The 22379-nt window shown below is 42.9% G+C and overlaps 1 protein-coding gene and 1 pseudogene across 10 annotated transcripts; both read left to right on the forward strand.

Moving 5' to 3' along the window:
* The first annotated feature begins 1125 nt into the window (after positions 1 to 1125).
* Positions 1126 to 6027, forward strand: LOC123131119 (RNA polymerase II C-terminal domain phosphatase-like 4; annotated as a pseudogene).
* Positions 6028 to 6675: 648 nt separating this feature from the next.
* LOC123131132 (RNA polymerase II C-terminal domain phosphatase-like 4) lies at positions 6676 to 10824 on the forward strand. Of its 10 annotated transcripts, none has more exons than XM_044550881.1 (8): positions 6676 to 6997; positions 7401 to 7474; positions 7942 to 8075; positions 8290 to 8470; positions 9414 to 9703; positions 9871 to 10050; positions 10167 to 10205; positions 10307 to 10824. In XM_044550881.1, the coding sequence occupies exons 1-8, from the start codon at positions 6786 to 6788 to the stop codon at positions 10652 to 10654; spliced, it is 1458 nt and encodes a 485-aa protein (XP_044406816.1). In that variant the 5' UTR covers positions 6676 to 6785; the 3' UTR covers positions 10655 to 10824. The 10 variants fall into 10 exon arrangements, with proteins under 10 accessions (XP_044406816.1, XP_044406819.1, XP_044406842.1 ...); XM_044550884.1 differs by having other exon boundaries at positions 7945 to 8075; XM_044550907.1 differs by having other exon boundaries at positions 6704 to 7132; positions 7343 to 7474.
* The last annotated feature ends 11555 nt before the right edge of the window (positions 10825 to 22379 follow it).

The following is a 22379-nucleotide window of genomic DNA, read 5'->3' on the forward strand; positions in this document are numbered from 1 at the left end:
ATTTATCATTCAATTCTTTTATTTCTTTTATAAATCGTGAATTTAAAAGCGTTTGCCGATTTTGAGACAAAAAGTTCACAAACTTAAAAAAAGTTCAACGATTTTGAGAAATAGTTCATCATTTTGAAGAAAAGTTCACCGATTTTGGAAAAATCTTTATGAAAAAGTTTTAAAAGTTCATCATTTTTGAAAAAAAAATCATCAGTTTTGACCAAAAGTTCATCATTTTCGAAAAAAAGTTCATCGTTTTCGAAAAAAAGTTCATCGGTTTTGAAAACAGTTCAGCGAGTTCAAAAAGTTCATCGATTTTGAAAAAAGTTCATCGGTTTAAAAAAAGTTCATAGTTTTCGAAAAAAAAGTTCATCGTTTTCGAAAAAAGTTCATCGGTTTTGAAAAGTAGTTCAGCAAGTTTGAAAAAGTTCAACGATTTTGAAAAAAGTTCACAAAATTGATGAAAAAATTCATCACTCTTGAAAAAAGTTCATCATACTTGAAAAACGTTCATTGAATTTGAAGAAAGTTCATCAGAATTGGAAACGTTCAACGAATATGAAAAAAAGTTTATCAAAATTGAAAAGGTACATTGGATTAGAAAAAAGTTCATAGAATTTGAAAAGGTTCATCAATTTTAAATAAAATATGGATACATTCGAAAGAAAATCATTGAATGAGGAAGAAGGAAAAATACAAAAAAGAAAAAAAGAAAGAAAACAGTCAGAAAACAAAAAAACGAAAGGAAAGATGATAAGAAAAGAAAGTGATGCAATATAGCGCATAAGGTTCTTGTGGCGGGGTGGTTACCACGTTGCGATGAGAGCCATGAAATCTCCGGTTCGAGTCCCAGCTCTCGCGGATTTTTTGCGCCTTGAATACTGGGGTTGGACGGGAGACGAGCGCGAAATGGGCCGAGCCCAGATAAGGCGGCTGCAGGCGCCGGTTTGCGGAAAACAGTACGAACCGGCGCCTGCAGCGCTAAATAGGAAAACCCCCAGAAGAGATGTCTCTTTTTTCTTTTTTGGACCAGGCTTACACGGATCTGGGCCTAGGCCTAACCTACGTTCAACCGCAAGCCCAAAGAACTGTACCCCGGGCTTGCAGGCGCCGACCCATATTCCAAGTCCTCCTTCCTTCTCTGGACTTTCCAACCCACCCAAATTGCTCCCCTCCCCCGTCGCCCTCACCGTCGCGGCTTCGATCATGAGCGTCGCCGCCGAGTCCCCGTCGCCGTCCCTGTCTTCCCTCAGCGAAGACGACGATTTCGCTGACATCCTGGACGCGGAGCTCGAGCTCGCCTCTGCCGCTGACTCCGCCTCCCCTGGCGAGCCCCCCGGGTCACCCAGCGACGACGAAGAGGAGGAGGAGGATGAAGAGGAGGACTTGGTGGTCGAACTAGACGCCGTAGGGCAGGGAAGGTACGCGCATTCGGTCCTCCGCCCCCGCCTTGTACCAAATCGATGAGCCTGGCAGGCAGCTTCGGCTCATTCAGCTCCCGTGATACTGTGAACAACAGCACATCTAAACAACTTAATCTGATAACCTCCCGTGTGGAAAGCCTTCCATTCAGCATGTGGTTAAGGGCCCCTTTAGCCTGGTCTCATCGTTAGCACAGGGGTTTATAAGATGAAGTTATGACTAAACATGGTAAATCTGATGTGACTTAACACAACCTGAAGCTTCAGATGACTAAACAAACACTTTTGTAAATTGTATTGTTCAGGGGAAATGATGTTGGCCCTGCCACCATCATCCCAACAGGCCCAGGTACAATCCATGAAGTTATGGTTAACAGTTGATCTTATTTTGTTTAATACTCCCTCCGTTCCTAAATATAAGTCTTTGTAGGGATTGCACTATGGACTACATACGGAACAAAATGAGTGAATCTATACTCTAAAATGCATCTATATACATCCGTATGTGATTCAAAGTGAAATCTCTACAAAGACTTATATTTAGGAACGGAGGGACTATATATCTAAATTTTGTTCAATCGTTGATTCACGAAAACAATTTGAAGGAAAATTTGACATGATAGGATTGTTGTGAGCAAGTATGCGCAGGTAGTTGCATAAAATTCATTCATCCCAAAATTTCCTGCATCAAATGGTTCAATGTACTGAGGTATCAATAGTATGTAATTCTCGATGAGGGACTGAATACTGAGGGGAAGGGGGGAGGCAAGGTATGAATATGGGTTGATGATGTGTTTTCAAAGAACTCTTGATGTTTCGTTTTGTATATTTTGCACTATGAATCTGACTACTGTCAACTGCATGAAATATGCAGTAACAAAAGGCGTAGACTGGAAGAACATCACCAAGATCAAGGAACAGCAACAAGGCCTGAAGAAGATGCCATTGGTATGCTTGTTAGTCCTGTTTTACAGCCATTGAACTTTAGTAGCTCTTGTACTAAGATTGTTGTTTTAAATTTATGTTTCATATGAGAATGCGACCCTCAGTTTCTGAATGCAATTGCAAGTTTACAGACTCCATTCCATAAGGGGTATATGTTATGATAATTGTCAGTGGGTTCTGTAGTCTTGTGGGGTCTTCGGCGATCTCAGGCTCTCAGCCTTTGACTTGTTTGTCTAACTAAATCTTGCCACTCCTTATAATACACATATGATGTCACATTCGTTTCCGTATTTCATTAGGACCTTTTGTTTGACAAGTTTCCTGTCATACATCCCTGCCATGGCTTATATATCTTGAGCATTGAATGTGCATGATATGGCAAGATATGTGGAATTACTGAACACATGTTGTAGCAGGCTCAGTTAAAGATGTTCAAATCAAGATATGTCCTCCACATCCTGGATTTTTTGGTGGACTATGCTTTAGATGCGGGAAAAGCCAAGACGAAGAAGATGTCCCAGGAGTCGCTTTTGGTTACATCCACAAGGTACATAAACCTCCAACTCTCAGTAAACATGAGAGCTATAATGGTGTTTCTTTATTGCATTTGCCTTGCGTAAATCATAATCACCCATTTTCTGAAACCAATATCATTCTAATATGTTCTGATATTTTCAGAGTTATATTACTGTTTCTACTTATCCTTGCAAAGTACCTTCCATGTTTTCTTGGATTTTGAAGAACTATTTAAATAAATGCAGGGTTTGAGGCTAGGTACTTCAGAAATGGACAGGCTACGTGGATCTGAAGTGAAGAATCTGTTGCGTGAAAGAAAACTGGTACTTATTTTAGATCTGGATCATACACTGATTAACTCAACCAGACTCCATGATATTTCTGCTGCTGAGATGGACCTGGGAATTCAATCTGCTGCATCAAAAAGTAAGTTGTATCTATTAGCATTAAATTTTGAGAACTCTTGCTGTTTCTATACACGGTGCGATATTTTGTGAATATGAATATGGAGGCACTGCCTCTGCAAAATAGATGCGACTCTGCTACGAGTGAAATCATCTCATTTCAATAGATGCGACTCTGCTACGAGTGAAATCATCTCATTTCAGTGTAAATATATTTGAAATTATTTAAAATCTTCAGGGAAAGGAAATTATAGATTTGTTGTTCACCAGTTTCACTACATTGCAAATTTGTAACATGTACTGACACTTTATGTTCGAATCAATGGTCAAAGTGGCTTGAGAAAAAGGATATGATCTTAGGTTTTCCTTGAAGTATTATTACAACTTTAACCAACAATTTTGTGCCATCAGATAGAGTGACACCATAAAATGAATAGTTAATGTTGTGTCGTTGTTCATGGTGACTTTCTCTGTTTAGATTATATCCTTATAGTTTGATTTAGAGATTAAAATTTATAGTCATCTTTGGTGCCTCATCATTGCTTATTTTGATAGAATAGTGGGTTCAATGCAGTTTGCACCACCCAGTATGACTGCTATTATGGGTCAACCTTTCAATTGTTTTTGTTGACGTCAACAAGTAGACTGATAATGATAGAATAAATCAACACTTTTTATACGGCGAAATTAGCTATCTTGCAATACTTAGTTCCAGTGTATGTCAGACTTCCATTTTGTATAGTTGTGTTCTCCCACCTCAGCTTACTTGCTTTCATTCATGTTGAAACATTTTGTTACTTATCCAGTTATTTATAACTAGGGGTTTCAATGTATGTCAGACTTCCATTTTATATATTTGTTTTCTCGCACCTCAACTTACTGGCTTTCACTCTTGTTGAAACCATTTGTTATTTATTTATCCAGTAATTTGTAACTATACTTGTGGTAAACCACTGACATTCCCTAAATGCAGATGATCCAGGCGGAAGCTTGTTCACATTACAAGGAATGCATATGCTTACAAAGTTGAGACCCTTTGTCCGTAAATTTTTGGAAGAAGCAAGCAGTATGTTTGAGCTGTATATCTATACCATGGGTGACAAGGCTTATGCAGTCGAAATAGCAAAGCTTCTTGACCCTGGCAATGTCTATTTTGATTCAAAAGTGATTTCTAACTCCGACTGCACTCAGCGGCACCAGAAAGGTCTCGATGTGGTTCTCGGAGCTGACAGTGTCGAGTGATTCTTGATGACACTGAATATGTAAGTGTTTTTGTTTGGTGAACATGTTTGATATGCATTTAGTTTATTGCTACGTTGGTTGGTTCCACATGAAGACTTCACAGTATGATCATTCATTGCCAGTTTTACAAGATTTATTATTGATTTCATCTATATGACTGTAGCTAACCTCAATGGTACTAATTTTTTTCAGGTCTGGCAGAAGCATAAAGAAAACCTGATTCTGATGGAGAGATATCATTATTTTGCTGCGAGCTGTCGCCAGTTTGGTTTTACCAACCAATCTTTGTCAGAGATGATGCAAGATGAAAGGGAGAGCGATGGTGCTCTGGCTACAATTCTGGATGTCCTGAAGCGCATACACACGATTTTCTTTGACTCGGTACGTAACTTAAAGTTTTCTCAGAGTTTATCATCCTGTTGCCTTACACCGTCTTCTCCCTGTGCATAAACCTCTGTAAGCGTTTAACCATATGCTTCTGCGCTATCTCTTCTGCAGGGTGTGGAAACTGCTCTTTCTTCTCGAGACGTAAGACAGGTAGGTTTTGACTGTGTCGGTGTGACATGGTCTCATTTGTCTGTTGTAGATTTTGTTTGGTCACAATGTTGTTGCCTGGGCTTACGTATCTTCTCCGTCGCAGGTAATCAAGAGGGTGCGGCAGGAAGTACTCCAGGGCTGCAAGCTGGTCTTCAGTCGAGTGTTCCCGTCGGATTGCCATCCGCAGGATCAGATAATGTGGAAGATGGCCGAGCAGCTGGGCGCCGTCTGCTGCTCGGAGGTGGATCCCAGCGTTACCCATGTGGTCGCCGTGCATGCCGGAACGGAGAAGGCCCGCTGGGCTGCTGTCAACAAGAAGTTTTTGCTCCACCCCCGATGGATCGAGGCCTGCAATTATCGCTGGCAACGCCAGCCGGAGGAAAACTTCTCTGTACCTGGCCTGAAGGAGGACAAGGGCAAGGAAAAAGTTACAGAAGATGCCACCTGCAATTGAGTAACCGAGTCATGTAGATTTTTTATACGCAGCTGATTGACTGAGCCCCAAAAATGGCTGATTATCCGAGAGGTCTTGATTGACTGAGCCCCCAAAATGGCTGATTATCCGAGAGGTCTTGATTGATAACAAGTTCGTAAGCGTGTTCCTGATATACACGGTAGGTCTGTAGCGACGCAACTATATACTGTATATCGTAGATTCTTATACTTACTCTCACGCAATAGGTAGTGCAGCATTTTAAGATATGATCTCCCTGATGCGTATGTTATTTATGGTAGTACTACATGTTCTAGTGCCTGCTGGTCTGAATCTCGTATCAGCCATATCAATAGATGACAGTTGAACGAGTGACAAGCTCTGTTCTGCAGCTTTCTGAAAGCATATATTTCATTTTTTTACGGGTATTTCAAATGGCCGTAATACTTGGACACGGCCTCTTGGATGGTGTACCATCTATGGTTGAGCGAGTTTACCCCATGCTTGCGGATGAGTTCGTTGGCGTGGGGACTCGAAAATGCTTGTGCTCATGGAACCAAGTATGAATGTTTGCCCAAAATGTTGCGCCATTTTGCTCTGTGTCCTGGATCAGATCTATGCTGATGGCCAACCACACATCGCACAAGTGATCATCTTCCCTCAAGTTAAAGCTTTCTCTTCTATTCTTCTTGGTATCAGCAGCAAATCCATCCGGATCAAGGTCATCTCCACCGTCCTCCTCACCGTAATTGAATTTAGTTCACTGAAATTCGAGTTAACTACTCCCTCCGTTCCTAAATATAAGTCTTTGAAAAGATTTCACTATGGACCATATACGGATGTATGAAGATGCAATTTGTGTGTAGATTCACTCATTTTGCTCCATATGTGGTCCATACTAAAATTTCTCCAAAGACTTATACTCCCTCCGCCCGGAAATACTTGTCCTCGAAATGAATGTATCTAGACTTATTTTAGTTATAGATACATCTATTTTATTAATTTCTAGAACAAGTATTTTCGGACGGAGGGAATATTTAGGAACGGAGGGAGTACTTTTTAAAATATTAGTTCACTGAAATTCATTTTCTAATTATAGAAATGATTTCCCATTTCTTATACCAGTACGCATCTGTTTTCAAGAAACAACAGCAGCCGGCATACGGACCTGGGCCTAGTCCTAACCGACGTTCGCGGGTGCCGCGACCCCATTCCAAGTCTTCCTTCCTTTTCCCAAAGTCCCACCCACCCAAATTGCTCCCTACCTCCGTCGCCCTCACCGTCGCGGCTTCGATCATGAGCGTCGCCGGCGAGTCACCGTCGCCGTCCCTGTCTTCCCTCAGCGAAGGCGACGAATTCGCTGACATCCTGGACGCGGAGCTCGAGCTCGCCTCTGCCGCTGACTCCGCCTCCCGTGGCGAGCCCCCTGGGTCACCCAGCGACGACGAAGCGGAGGAGGGGGAGAAGGAGGATTTGGTGGTCGAACTAGATGCCGTAGGGCAGGGAAGGTACCCCGCCCCCGCCTTGTACCCAAATCGTTGAGCCTGTCAGCTTCGGCTCATTCAGCTCCCGTGAAACTGCAGCACATCTAAACAACAATGGAAATGACGTTGTTCAGTTTTGTTAACACCAAACAGGCCTAGGTACAATCCATGAAGTTATGACTAATAGTTGATCTTGCTTTGTTAAATATCTATCTAAATTGTGTTCAGTCATTCATACGCAAAAACAATTTGAAGGAAAATGTGACATGATAGGATTGTCGTGAGCAAGTATTGCATGTACTTACATAAAAATTTATTCATCCTGAAAATTGCTGCATCAAGTGGTTCAGTGTACTGAGGTAGCAATAGTCTGTATTTGTGGATGAAGGACTGAATCTGGCTACTGTCAACTGCACTAAATGTGCAGCCACAAAAGGTGTAGAGTGGAGGAACAGCACCAAGATCAAGGAACAGCAACAAGGCCTGAAGAAGATGCCATTGGTATGCTTGTTTTAGTCCTGTTTTGCAGCCATTGAACTTTAGTAGCTCATGTACAAAGATTGTGGTGTTAAATTTATTTTTCACATGAGATCTTCAGTTTCTGAATGCACTGTAAGTTTACAGACTCCATTCCATAAGGGGTATATGTTATGATAATTGTCAGTGAGTTCTGCAGGCTCGTGGGTACTTGTGCAATCTCAGGCTCTCAGCCTTTGACTTGCTTGTCTAACTAAATCTTGCCACTCCGTATAATGCACATATGATGTCACATTCGTTTCTGTATTTCATTAGGCCTTCTGTTTGACAAGTTTCTTATCATACATCCTACAATGGCTTATGAGGTGTTAAAGAAATGAAAGGAAATATTACTTCTACTGCACTCTGGATTCGGCTCAGTTTATCATATCTTGAGTATTGAATGTGCATGATATGGCAATATATGTGGAATTATTGAACACATGTTGTAGCAGGCTCAGTTAAAGATGCTCAAATCAAGACATGTCCTCCACATACTGGATTTATTGGTGGACTTTGCTTTACATGCGGGAAAAACCAAGACGAAGAAGATTTTACAGGAGTCCCTTTTGGTTACATCTCTGAGGTATGTACATAAACCTCCGACTCTCTCTGTAAACATGTGAGGTATGATGGTGTTTCTTTATTGCATTGCCCTTGCGTAAATCATAATCACCCATCTTGAAACCAATGTTATTCTAATATATTTTGAGATTTTCAGAATTATATCACCGTTTCTACTTATCCTTGCAAACTACCTTCAGTGTTTTCTTGGATTCTGAACCACTATTTAAGTGCAGGGTTTGAGGCTAAGTACTTTAGAAATGGACAGGCTAAGTGGATCTGAAGTGAAGAATCTGTTGCGTGAAAGAAAACTGGTGCTTATTTTAGATTTGGATCATACATTGATTAACTCAACCAGCCTCCATGATATTTCTGCTGCTGAGATGGACCTGGGAATTCAATATGCTGCATCAAAAAGTAAGTTGTATCTATTTGCATTAAATTCTGAGAACTCTTAGCTGTTTCTATACACGGTGTGATATTTTATGAATGTGAACATGGCGGCACTGCCTCTGTAAAATAGATGTGACTCTGCTTTGAGTGAAATCATCTCATTTCAGTTTTCCACTAATATATTTGAAATTATTCAAAATTTTCAGGGAAAGGAAATGATAGATTTGTTGTTCACCCGTTTCACTACATTGCAAATTTGTAACATGTACAGACACTTTATGTCCGAATCAGTGATCAAAGTGGCTTGACAAAAAGGATATGATCTTAGATTTTCCTTGAAGTATTATTACTATTTTAACCAACAATTTTGTGCCAGCACCCATCAGATAGAGTGACACCATAAAAAGGGATAGTTAATGTCATATCGTTGTTCATGGTTATTCTCTCTGTTTAGATTGTATTTTCCAGGAAGATAGTCATCTTTGGTGCCTCATCATTGCTTATTTTCATAGAATAGTGGGTTCGATGCAGTTTGCACCACTTCGTATTGCTGTTATCGTTTGCACCACTTCGTATTGCTGTTATCTACGGGTCAACATTTCAATTGTTTTTGTTGACGTCAATGAGTAGACTGATAATGGTAGTATAAAATCAACACTTTTTATACGACAAAAGTAGCTGTCTTGCAGTACTTAGTTCCACTGTATGTCAGACTTCCATTTTATACAATGTACTCCCTCCGTCCCAAAATTCTTGTCTTAGATTTGTCTAGATACGGATGTATCTAATACTAAAACGGGACTTGATACATCCGTATTTAGACAAATCTAAGACAAGAATTTTGGGACGGAGTAGTTGTTTTCTCCCACCTCAACTTACTTGCATTCATTCTTGTTGAAACCTTTTGTTACTTATCCAGTAATAATGTATATACTTGCGGTAAACCACTGACATTCCCTAAATGCAGATGATCCAAACATAAGTTTGTTCACCTTACAAGGGATGCATATGCTTACAAAGTTGAGACCCTTTGTCCGTAAATTTTTGGAAGAAGCAAGCAATATGTTTAGGATGTATATCTACACCATGGGTGACAAGGCTTATGCAATCGAAATAGCAAAGCTTCTTGACCCTGGCAATGTCTATTTTGATTCAAAAGTGATCTCTAACTCTGACTGCACTCAGCAGCACCAGAAAGGTCTTGATGTGGTTCTTGGAGCTGACAGTCTTGCAGTGATTCTTGATGACACAAAGAAGTTAAGTGTTTTTATTTGGTGAACATGTTTGATATGCATTTAGTTTATCGCTATGTTGGTTGGTTCCACATGAAGACTTCAGTGTAATCATTCGTTGCCAGTTTTACAAGATTTCTCATTGATTTCATTTACATGACTGGAGCTAACCTAAATGGTACCTTTTTTCAGGTCTGGCAGAAGCATAAAGAAAACCTGATTTTGATGGAACGATATCATTATTTCGCTGCGAGCTGTCGCCATAGCGGCCAATCTTTGTCAGAGTTGATGCAGGATGAAAGGGAGAGCGATGGTGCTCTAGCTACAATTTTGGATGTCCTGAAGCGCATACACACGATTTTCTTTGACTTGGTAGGTTATTTGCAGTTTTATCACAGTTTATCATCCTGTTGCTTTACACTGTCTTCTCCTGTGCATAAACCTCTGCAAGCGTTTAACCATTTGCTTCTGCACTATCTCTTCTGTAGGGTGTTGAAACTGCTCTTTCTTCTCGAGACGTAAGACCGGTAGGTTTTGACTGTGTCTGTGACAGTCTCATTTGTTGTTGTAGATTTTTGTTTGGCGACTACTCCTATATTGTTGCATGTGCTTGCGCATCTCCTTATAGGTAATCAAGAGGGTGCGGCAGGAAGTACTGCAGGGCTGCAAGCTGGTCTTCAGTCGAGTGTTCCCGTCCGATTGCCGGCCGCAGCATCAGATAATGTGGAAGATGGCCGAGCAGCTGGGCGCCGTTTGCTGCTCGGAGGTGGATCCCAGCGTTACGCATGTGGTCGCCGTGCATGCCGGAACGGAGAAGGCCCGCTGGGCTGTTAAACACAAGACATTTTTGCTCCACCCCCGCTGGATCGAGGCCTGCAATTATGGTTGGCACCGCCAGCCGGAGGAAGATTTCCCTGTACCTGGCCTCAAGGAGGACAAGGGCAAGGAAAAAGTTGCAGAGAATGTCCACCTGTAACTGAGTATAACTCACTCATGTAGATGAGAGTATACGCAGTTGATTAACTGAGAGGTCTTGATTAACTACAAGTTCGCAACCGTGATCCTTGTTAAATGTAGGGTTTTGACACCCATAATGGGTGTGGCTATCTCATATATATAAGGGGTACACAAAGGTGTACGGTACAATATACAAGATCTATACAAAGGCTACGTACAAATACAGTCTAACACCCTCCCTCGATCTTAACTATGCCATGAGGTACAAAGTACGTTAAGATTGCGCCTACAGCCTACAAACTGAGGTTATGGTAGATGCTTCGTGAAGATGTCAGCAAGTTGATCTTTAGAAGAGATAAACTTGATAGAGAGTAGCTTCTGTGCAACACGTTCCCGCACAAAGTGATAGTCAACTTCAATGTGTTTTGTCCGAGCATGAAACACTGAATTAGATGATAGATATGTAGCACCAATGTTGTCACGCCAAAGGACAGGTGGCTGAGGTTGAGGAACTCCCAATTCTCTCAATAAGGACTGTACCCATATGATCTCAGCTGTAGCATTGGCAACTGCCTTGTATTCAGCTTCAGTGCTACTCCTGGACACCGTAGCTTGTTTACGAGCAGCCCAGGCGATCAAATTAGGACCAAAGAAGACAGCATGTCCCCCCGTGGATCGCTTGTCATCTGGATTACCAGCCCAGTCTGCATCCGAAAAAGCAGAAAGCGTAAAAGACGGTGCTGGCTGAAGAAGTAAACCATATGAGGCAGTGAAGCAAACATAGCGAAGAATACGCTTCACCGCTGTCCAGTGAGAAGTCCGAGGAGCATGAAGAAACTGACAAACACGATTGACTGCGTAGGAGATGTCAGGCCGAGTGATAATCAGATACCGCAGACCACCAACAATACTGCGATACTCAGTGGAATCATCGGAAGTGAGGGGATCTCCATCAAAAGCAGACAAACGATCAGTAGCAGACATAGAAGTCATGGCATGTTTACACTGTAGCATACCTGCCCTTCGCAACAAATCCACGGAGTACTTATGATGTGTGAGTGTCAAACCAGCAGGAGAACGAGAGACTTCCAAGCCAAGGAAGTAATGCAACGCTCCTAAATCCTTCACTGCAAAGTCACCACTCAAAGAAGAGACCAGACGATCAGCAACAACATCAGATGAGATGATGAGGATAATATCATCAACATACACCAGCAGATATATCGTCACCTCAGGCCGATGCAGAAGAAAGAGTGACGTGTCAGCAGTGTAAGGAACAAATCCAAGTGACCGAAGGACAAAGCCCAATCTGGCATGCCAGGCACGAGGAGCCTGCTTCACCCCATAGAGCGCCTTGACCAGGCGGCACAGATGATGAGGGCGAGCAGGATCAACAAACCCTGGGGGCTGACGCATGTAAACCTCCTCATCCAGAACTCCATGTAAAAGTCTGAACGTTCAGCTGATGGAGAAACCAGCCTCGAGTAACAGCCAAGGACAACAGAAGCCGTATACTCGTTGGTTTGACCACCGGACTGAACGTATCCTCATAGTCAAGACCATACCGTTGCTTGAACCCTTTCGTCACTAATCGTGCCTTATAGCGTTCAATAGAACCATCGGCATGCTTCTTAACTTTGAAGACCCACTTGGAATCAATGACATTAACACCAGAGACCGGAGGAACAAGTTGACATGTACCGTTTGTCAACAACGCTTGAAACTCTTGTTCCATAGCCTGACGCCAATGAGGAATCCCGAGAGCAGCCTGAAAATGACGCGGTTCAGCTGAAGGATCTCCCTGAAGATGAGCAACGCAGGCCGCAAGCCATGCCACCGTTCCATCTTTGCGTTGCTTGGGACAGAAAATGCCAGACCTGCTGCGTGTATGCGGTCGCTGAGCAACAACAGCCGGTCGTGGAGCAACGACAGCGGGGTTCTGAAGGAAATATGCCCTAGAGGCAATAATAAAGTTATTATTTATTTCCTTATTTCATGATAAATGTTTATTATTCATGCTAGAATTGTATTAACCGGAAACATGATACATGTGTGAATACATAGACAAACATATAGTCACTAGTATGCCTCTACTTGACTAGCTCATTAATCAAAGATGGTTATGTTTCCTAACCATAGACATGTGTTGTCATTTGATTAATGGGATCACATCATTAGGATAATGATGTGATTGACATGACCCATTCCGTTAGCCTAGCACTTGATCGTTTAGTATATTGCTATTGCTTTCTTCATGACTTATACAAAGTTCCTGCAACTATGAGATTGTGCAACTCCCATTTACCGGAAGAACACTTTGTGTGCTACCAAACGTCACAACGTAACTGGGTGATTATAAAGGTGCTCTACAGGTGTTTCCGAAGGTACATGTTGGGTTGGCATAATTTCGAGATTAGGTTTTGTCACTCCGATTGTCGGAGAGGTATCTCTGGGCCCTCTCGGTAATACTCATCACCTAAGCCTTGCAAGCATTGTAACTAATGAGTTAGTTATAAGATGATATGTTACATAACGAGTAAAGAGACTTGCCGGTAACGAGATTGAACTAGGTATTTGATACCGACGATCAAATCTCGGGCAAGTAACATACCGATGACAAAGGGAACAACGTATGTTGTTATGCGGTTTGACCGATAAAGATCTTCGTAGAATATGTAGGAAACAATATGGGCATCCAGGTCCCGCTATTGGTTATTGACCGAGAATGGTTCTAGGTCATGTCTACATAGTTCTCGAACCCGTAGGGTCCGCACGCTTAACGTTACGATGACAGTTTTATTACGAGTTTATAAGTTTTGATGTACCGAAGTTTGTTCGGAGTCCCAGATGTGATCACGGACATGACGAGGAGTCTCGAAATGGTCGAGACATAAAGATTGATATATTGGACGACTATATTCGGACACCGGAAGTGTTCCGGGTGATTTCGGAGAAAACCGGAGTGCCGGGAGGGTTACCGGAACCCCCCGGGAGAGTATTGGGCCTTATGGGCCTTAGGGGAAAGGAGAGAGGGGTGGCCAGCATGGGTCGCGCGCCCCCTCCCCCCTCTGGTCCGAATTGGACTAGGAGGGGGGGGGCGCCCCCCCTTTTCCTTCCCCCTCTCCCTCTTCCTTCCCCCTCCTAGTAGGAGTAGGAAAGGAGGAGTCCTACTCCTACTAGGAGGAGGATTCCTCCTCCCTTGGCGCGCCCAAGGAGCCGGCCGGCCTCCCCCCTTGCTCATATGGGGGCAGGGGGCACCCCATAGACACAAGTTGATCTACGGATCGTTCCTTAGCCGTGTGCGGTGCCCCCCTCCACCATATTCCACCTCGATCATATCGTCGCGGAGTTTAGGCGAAGCCCTGCACCGGTAGAGCATCATCATCGTCACCATGCCGTCGTGCTGACGGAACTCATCCCCGAAGCTTTGCTGGATCGGAGCCCGGGGATCGTCATCGAGCTGAACGTGTGCTGAACTCGGAGGTGCCATACGTTCGGTACTTGGATCGGTCGGATCGTGAAGACGTACGACTACATCAACCGCGTTGTCATAACGCTTCCGCTTACAGTCTACGAGGGTACGTGGACAACACTCTCCCCTCTCGTTGCTATGCCATCACCATGATCTTGCGTGTGCGTAGGAATTTTTTTGAAATTACTACGTTCCCCAATAGTGGCATCCGAGCGTAGGTTTTATGCGTTGATGTTATATGCACGAGTAGAACACAAGTGAGTTGTGGGCGATACAAGTCATACTGCTTACCAGCATGTCATACTTTGGTTCGGCGGTATTGTTGGATGAAGCGGACCGGACCGACATTACGCGTACGCTTACGCGAGACTGGTTTTACCGCCGTGCTTTGCACACAGGTGACTAGCGGGTGTCTGTTTCTCCAACTTTAGTTGAACCGAGTGTGGCTACGCCCGGTCCTTGCGAAGGTTAAAACAGCACTAACTTGACGAACTATCGTTGTGGTTTTGATGCGTAGGTAAGAACGGTTCTTGCTCAGCCCGTAGCAGCCACGTAAAACTTGCAACAACAAAGTAGAGGACGTCTAACTTGTTTTTGCAGGGCATGTTGTGATGTGATATGGTCAAGACGTGATGAGATGTAAGTTGTTGTATGAGATGATCATGTTTTGTTGAAGTTATCAGCAACTGGCAGAAGCTCTATGGTTGTCTCTTTGTTGCATAAGATGCAAGTGCCAAATAATTGCTTTACTTTATCGCTATGCGATAGCAATAGTTGCAAGAGCAAGTTGGCGAGACGACCATGTGACGACACATTGATATAGATCAAGATGATGAAGATCATGGTGTCGTGCCGGTGACGATAGAGATCATGACAGTACTTTGGAGATGGAGATCAAAGGCGCAAGATGATCATGGCCATATCATGTCACATATTTTGATTGCATATGATGTTTATCTATTATACATCTTATTCTGTTTTGTTTGACGGTAGCATTATAAGATGATCTCTCACTAATTATCAAGAAGTGTTCTCCCTGAGTATGCACCGTTGCCAAAGTTCGTCGTGCCCAGACACCACGTGATGATCGGGTGTGATAAGCTCTACGTCCATCTACAACGGGTGCAAGCCAGTTTTGCACACGCGGAATACTCAGGTTAAACTTGACGAGCCTAGCATATGCAGATATGGCCTCGGAACACGGAGACCGAAAGGTCGAGCGTGAATCATATAGTAGATATGATCAACATAATGATGTTCACCATTGAAAGCTACTCCATTTCACGTGATGATCGGTTATGGTTTAGTTGATTTGGATCACGTGATCACTTAGAGGATTAGAGGGATGTCTTTCTAAGTGGGAGTTCTTAAGTAATATGATTAATTGAACTTAAATTTATCATGAACTTAGTCCTGGTAGTATTTTGCAAATTATGTTGTAGATCAATAGCTTGCGTTGTTGCTCTCATATGTTTATTTTGATATGTTCCTAGAGAAAATTGTGTTGAAAAATGTTAGTAGCAATGATGCGGATTGGATCCGTGATCTGAGGTTTATCCTCATTGCTGCGCAGAAGAATTATGTCCTTGATGCACCGCTAGGTGACAAACCTATTGCAGGAGCAGATGCAGACGTTATGAACGTTTGGCTAGCTCAATATGATGACTACTTGATAGTTTAGTGCACCATGCTTAACGGCTTAGAATCGGGACTTCAAAGACGTTTTGAACGTCATGGACCATATGAGATGTTCCAGGAGTTGAAGTTAATATTTCAAGCAAATACCCGAGTTGAGAGATATGAAGTCTCCAACAAGTTCTATGGCTAAAAGATGGAGGAGAATCGCTCAACTAGTGAGCATGTGCTCAGATTGTCTGGGTACTTCAATCGCTTGAATCAAGTGGGAGTTAATCTTCCAGATAAGATAGTGATTGACAGAATTCTCTAGTCACCATCACTAAGTTACTAGAACTTCGTGATGAACTATAGTATGCAAGGGATGACGAAAACAATTCCCAAGCTCTTCGCGATGCAAAAATCGGCGAAGGTAGAAATCAAAGAAAAACATCAAAGTGTTGATGGTGGACAAGATCACTAGTTTCAAGAAAAAGGGCAAAGGGAAGAAGGGGAACTTCAAGAAGAACAGCAAGCAAGTTGCTGCTCAAGTGAAGAAGCCCAAGTCTGGACCTAAGCCTAAGACTAAGTGATTCTACTGCAAAGGTACTGGTCACTGGAAGTGGAACTACCCCAAGTATTTGGCGGATAAGAAGGATGGCAAAGTGAACATAGGTATATTTGATATACATGCTATTGATGTGTACTTTACTAGTGTTTATAGCAACCCCTTGGTATTTGATACTAGTTCAGTTGCTAAGAGTAGTAACTCGAAACGGGAGTTGCAGAATAAACAGAAACTAGTTGAGGGTGAGGTGACGATGAATGTTGGAAGTAGTTCCAAGATTGATATGATCATCATCGCACACTCCCTATACTTTCGGGATTAGTGTTGAACCTAAATAAATGTTATTTGGCATTTGCGTTGAGCATGAATATGATTTGATCATGTTTATTGCAATACGATTATTCATGTAAATTAGAGAATAATTATTGTTCTGTTTACATGAATAAAACCTTCTATGGTCATACACCCAATGAAAATGGTTTGTTGGATCTCGATCGTGTGATACACATATTCATAATATTGAAACCAAAAGATGTAAAGTTAATAATGATAGTGCAACTTATTTGTGGCACTGCCATTTAGGTCATATTGGTGTAAAGCGCATGAAGAAACTCCATAAAAGATGGATTTTCGGAATCACTTGGTTATGAATCATTTGATGCTTGCGAACCGTGCCTTTTGGGCAAGATGACTAAAACTCTGTTCTCCGGAACAATGGAACAAGCTACTGACTTATTGGAAATAATACATACCGATGTATGCGATCCAATGAGTGTTGATGCTCGTGGCAAGTATCGTTATTTTCTGACCTTCACAAGATGATTTGAGCAGATATGGGTATATCTACTTGATGAAACATAAGTCTGAAATAGTTGAAAGGTTCAAAGAATTTCAGAGTGAAGTGGAAAAATCATCGTAACAAGAAAATAAAGTTTCTGCGATCTGATCGCGGAGACAAATATTTGAGTTACGAGTTTGGTCTTCAATTAAAACAATGTGGAATAGTTTCACAGCTCACGCCACCTGGAACACCACAACGTTATGGTGTGTCCGAACGTCGTAACCGCACTTTATTGGATATGGTGCGATCTATGATGTCTCTTACCGATTTACCGCTATCGTTTTGGGGTTATGGATTAGAGACAGCTGCATTCACTTTAAATTGGGCACCATCAAAATCCATTGAGACGACGCCTTATGAACTATGGTTTGGCAAGAAACCAAAGTTGTCGTTTCTTAAAGTTTGGAGTTGCGATGCTTATATGAAAAAGTTTCAACCTGATAAGCTCGAACCCAAATCGGAGAAGTGCGTCTTCATAGAATACCCAAAGGAAACTATTGGGTACTCCTTCTATCACAAATCCAAAGGCAAAACATTCGTTGCTTAGAATGGATCCTTTCTAGAGAAGGAGTTTCTCTCGAAAGAAGTGAGTGGGAGGAAAGTAGAACTTGATGAGGTAACTGTACCTGCTCCCTTATTTGAAAGTAGTTCATCACAGAAATCTGTTCCTGTGACTACTACACCAATTAGTGAGGAAGTTAATGATGATGATCATGAAACTTCAGATTAAGTTACTACAGAACCTTGTATGTCTTCCAGAGTAAGATCCGCACCAGAGTGGTACGGTAATCCTGTTCTGGAAGTCATGTTACTAGACCATGATGAACCTACGAACTATGAGGAAGCGATGATGAGCCCAGATTCCACGAAATGGCTTGAGGCCATAAAATCTGAGATATGATCCATGTATGAGAACAAAGTATGGACTTTGATTGACTTGCTCGATGATCAGCAAGCCATGTTAAATAAATGGATCTTCAATAGGAAGACGGACACTGATAGTAGTGTTACTATCTACTAAGCTCGACTTGTTGCAAAAGGTTTTCGACAAGTTCAAGGTGTTGAATACGATGAGATTTTCTCACTCGTATCGATGCTTAAGTCTGTCTGAATCATGTTAGCAATTGCCACATTTTATGAAATCTGGCAAATGGATGTCAAAACTGCATTCCTTAATGGATTTTTAAAGAAGAGTTGTATATGATGCAACCAGAAGGTTTTGTCAATCCTAAAGGTGCTAACAAAATGTGCAAGCTCTAGCGATCCATCAATGGACTGGTGCAAGCATCTCGGAGTTGGAATATACGCTTTGATGAGTTGATCAAAGCATATGGTTTTATACAGACTTTTGAAAGGCCTGTATTTACAAGAAAGTGAGTGGGAGCACTACAACATTTCTGATAAGTATATGTGAATGACATATTGTTGATCGGAAATAATGTAGAATTATTCTGCAAGCATAAAGGAGTGTTTGAAAGGAGTTTTTCAAAGAAAGACCTCGGTAAAGCTGCTTACACATTGAGCATCAAGATCTATATAGATAGATCAAGACGCTTGATAAGATTTTTCAATGAGTACATACCTTGATAAATTTTTGAAATAGTTCAAAATGGAACAGTCATAGAAGGAGTTCTTGCCTGTGTTACAAGGTGTGAAGTTGAGTAAGACTCAAGACCCGACCATTGCAGAAAATAGAAAGAGAATGAAAAGTCATTCCCTATGCCCCAGTCATAGGTTCTATAAAGTATGCTATGCCGTGAACCAGACCTATTGTATACCTTGCTCTGTGTTTGGCAAAGGAATACAATTTTGATCTAATAAGTAGATCACTGGACATGGGTCAAAATATCCTTAGTGAGGACTAAGGAGATGTTTCTCGATTATGGAGGTGATAAAAGAGCCCGTCGTTAAAGTTGCAACGATGCAAGCTTTTACACCAATCCAGATGACTCTAAGTCTCAATCTGGATACATATTGAAAGTGGGAGCAATTAGCTAGAGTAGCTCCGTGCAGAGCATTGTGGACATAGAATATTTGCGAAATACATACGGCTCTGAATATGACAGACCCGTTGACTAAGCTTCTCTCACGAGCAAAGCATGATCATACCTTAGTACTCTTTTGGGTGTTAATCACATAGCGATGTGAACTAGATTATTGACTCTAGTAAACCCTTTGGGTGTTGATCACATGATGATGTGAACTATGGGTATTAATCACACGCAGATGTGAATATTAGTGTTAAATCACATAGCGATGTGAACTAGATTATTGACTCTAGTGCAAGTGGGAGACTGAAGGAAATATGCCCTAGAGGCAATAATAAAGTTATTATTTATTTCCTTATTTCATCATAAATGTTTATTATTCATGCTAGAATTGTATTAACCGGAAACATGATACATGTGTGAATACATAGACAAACATATAGTCACTAGTATGCCTCTACTTGACTAGCTCATTAATCAAATATGGTTATGTTTCCTAACTATAGACATGAGTTGTCATTTGATTAATGGGATCACATTAGGATAATGATGTGATTGGCATGACCCATTCCGTTAGCCTAGCACTTGATCGTTTAGTATATTGCTATTGCTTTCTTCATGACTTATACAAAGTTCCTGCAACTATGAGATTGTGCAACTCCCGTTTACCGGAAGAACACTTTGTGTGCTACCAAACGTCACAACGTAACTGGGTGATTATAAAGGTGCTCTACAGGTGTTTCTGAAGGTACATGTTGGGTTGGCATAATTTGAGATTAGGTTTTGTCACTCCGATTGTCGGAGAGGTATCTCTGGGCCCTCTCGGTAATACTCATCACCTAAGCCTTGCAAGCATTGTAACTAATGAGTTAGTTATAAGATGATATGTTACAGAATGAGTAAAGAGACTAGCCGGTAATGAGATTGAACTAGGTATTGGATACCGACGATCAAATCTCGGGCAAGTAACATACCGATGACAAAGGGAACAACGTATGTTGTTATGCGGTTTGACCGATAAAGATCTTCGTAGAATATGTAGGAACCAATATGGGCATCCAGGTCCCGCTATTGGTTATTGACCGAGAATGGTTCTAGGTCATGTCTACATAGTTCTCAAACCCGTAGGGTCCGCACACTTAACGTTACGATGACAGTTTTATTATGAGTTTATAAGTTTTGATGTACCAAAGTTTATTCGGAGTCCCGGATGTGATCACGGACATGACGAGGAGTCTCGAAATGGTCGAGACATAAAGATTGATATATTGGACGACTATATTCGGACACCGGAAGTGTTCCGGGTGATTTCGGAGAAAACCGGAGTGCCGGGAGGGTTACAGGAACCCCCCGGGAGAGTATTGGGCCTTATGAGCCTTAGGGGAAAGGAGAGAGGGGCGGCCAGCATGGGCCACGCGCCCCCTCCCCCCTCTGGTCCGAATTGGACTAGGAGGGGGGGGGGGCGGCGCCCCCCCTTTTCCTTCCCCCTCTCCCCCTTCCTTCCCCCTCCTAGTAGGAGTAGGAAAGGAGGAGTCCTACTCCTACTAGGAGGAGGATTCCTCCTCCCTTGGCGCGCCCAAGGAGCCGGTCGGCCTCCCCCCTTGCTCCTTTATATACGGGGGCAGGGGGGCACCCCATAGACACAAGTTGATCTACGGATCGTTCCTTAGCCGTGTGCGGTGCCCCCCTCCACCATATTCCACCTCGGTCATATCGTCGCGGAGTTTAGGCGAAGCCCTACGCCGGTAGAGCATCATCATCGTCACCACGCCGTTGTGCTGATGGAACTCATCCCCGAAGCTTTGCTGGATCGGAGCCCGGGGATCGTCATCGAGCTGAACGTGTGCTGAACTCGGAGGTGCCGTACGTTCGGTACTTGGATCGGTCGGATCGTGAAGACGTACGACTACATCAACCGCGTTGTCATAACGCTTCCGCTTACGGTCTACGAGGGTACGTGGACAACACTCTCCCCTCTCATTGCTATGCCATCACCATGATCTTGCGTGTGCGTAGGAATTTTTTTGAAATTACTACGTTCCCCAACAGGTTCAGCGACACCAAGGAGGCCGGCGAGGCATCTGGTGACAGTGCAGCAGTGCCTGGCAAGGACGAGGCAGGGCCAGGCGATGCAACGGGAGACGAGGCGTGCAACACTGCTGAACGCTCAAGGTCAAGCAAGATCGGCTCAGGCGAGACCATCCGCTCGACACCATCCAAGGCTGGCCCAGGCGAGGCCAGCCCAGGGGAGGCTGGTGTGACGCCATCCAAGGCCGACCTAGGCGATGCCAGCCCAGGGGAGGCTGGTGTGGGCGAGGCTGGGGCTGTGGACCCCGGTCCAGCAGCAACCACCGCAGGTGGTGCAGCGGGAGGCATGCATGGCGCATGCATTGCACCATGCTTCATGCCAGGTGCATCCAACTCCTCATGTTCATCCAATAACTCAAGGCGAGCTCCACGACCTGTACCTGCAGCATGATTAGGCAACAACGCAGGAGAGTATGCAATATCAACAAATTGAGCAGGCAGAGGAGAAGTGGAGGACGAGGATGAGACTGGAGGTGCGGGAGTCATCGAGAAAGACGAGAATGGGAATACATTCTCGTCAAACACAACATCACGCGAGATGTAGACACGATTAGACGGAATGTGGAGACACTTGTATCCTTTATGAAGAGAGCTATACCCAAGAAAAACACAAAGTTTTGACCAAAACTCAAGCTTGCGCTTATTATATGGACGAAGATGAGGCCAGCAAGCACAACCAAAAACTTTGAGAAAGGTATAATCCGGAGACTCATTAAGCAATAGTTCAAGCGGTGTTTTCATCCCAAGAAGTCGTGTAGGAAGCCTATTTATGAGAAAACAGGCAGTGGAAAACGCATCACTCCAAAACCTAGAAGGTACCGATGCATGGGCAAGTAAAGTTAGGCCAGTTTCGACAATGTGATGACGCTTACGTTCAGCCGTGCCATTCTGCTGATGTGTATGAGGACAAGACACACGATGTGAAATTCCAAGCTTATTAAAAAAGAATTGAGGTTGTGATACTCACCCCCCCCCAATCGGTTTAGACATGGATAATCTTATGCTTGAGAAGACGCTCAACGTGAGCTTGAAATTGTAGAAACACATCGAACACATCAGATTTACGCTTGATAAGGTAAATCCAAGTAAATCGACTATAAGCATCAATGAAACTAACATAATATTTATGGCCACTCACAGAAGTTTGGGCATGCCCCCATACATCAGAAAAAA

Source organism: Triticum aestivum, chromosome 1B (genome assembly GCF_018294505.1).
Source record: "Triticum aestivum cultivar Chinese Spring chromosome 1B, IWGSC CS RefSeq v2.1, whole genome shotgun sequence".
NCBI classification, from domain to species: Eukaryota; Viridiplantae; Streptophyta; class Magnoliopsida; order Poales; family Poaceae; genus Triticum; species Triticum aestivum.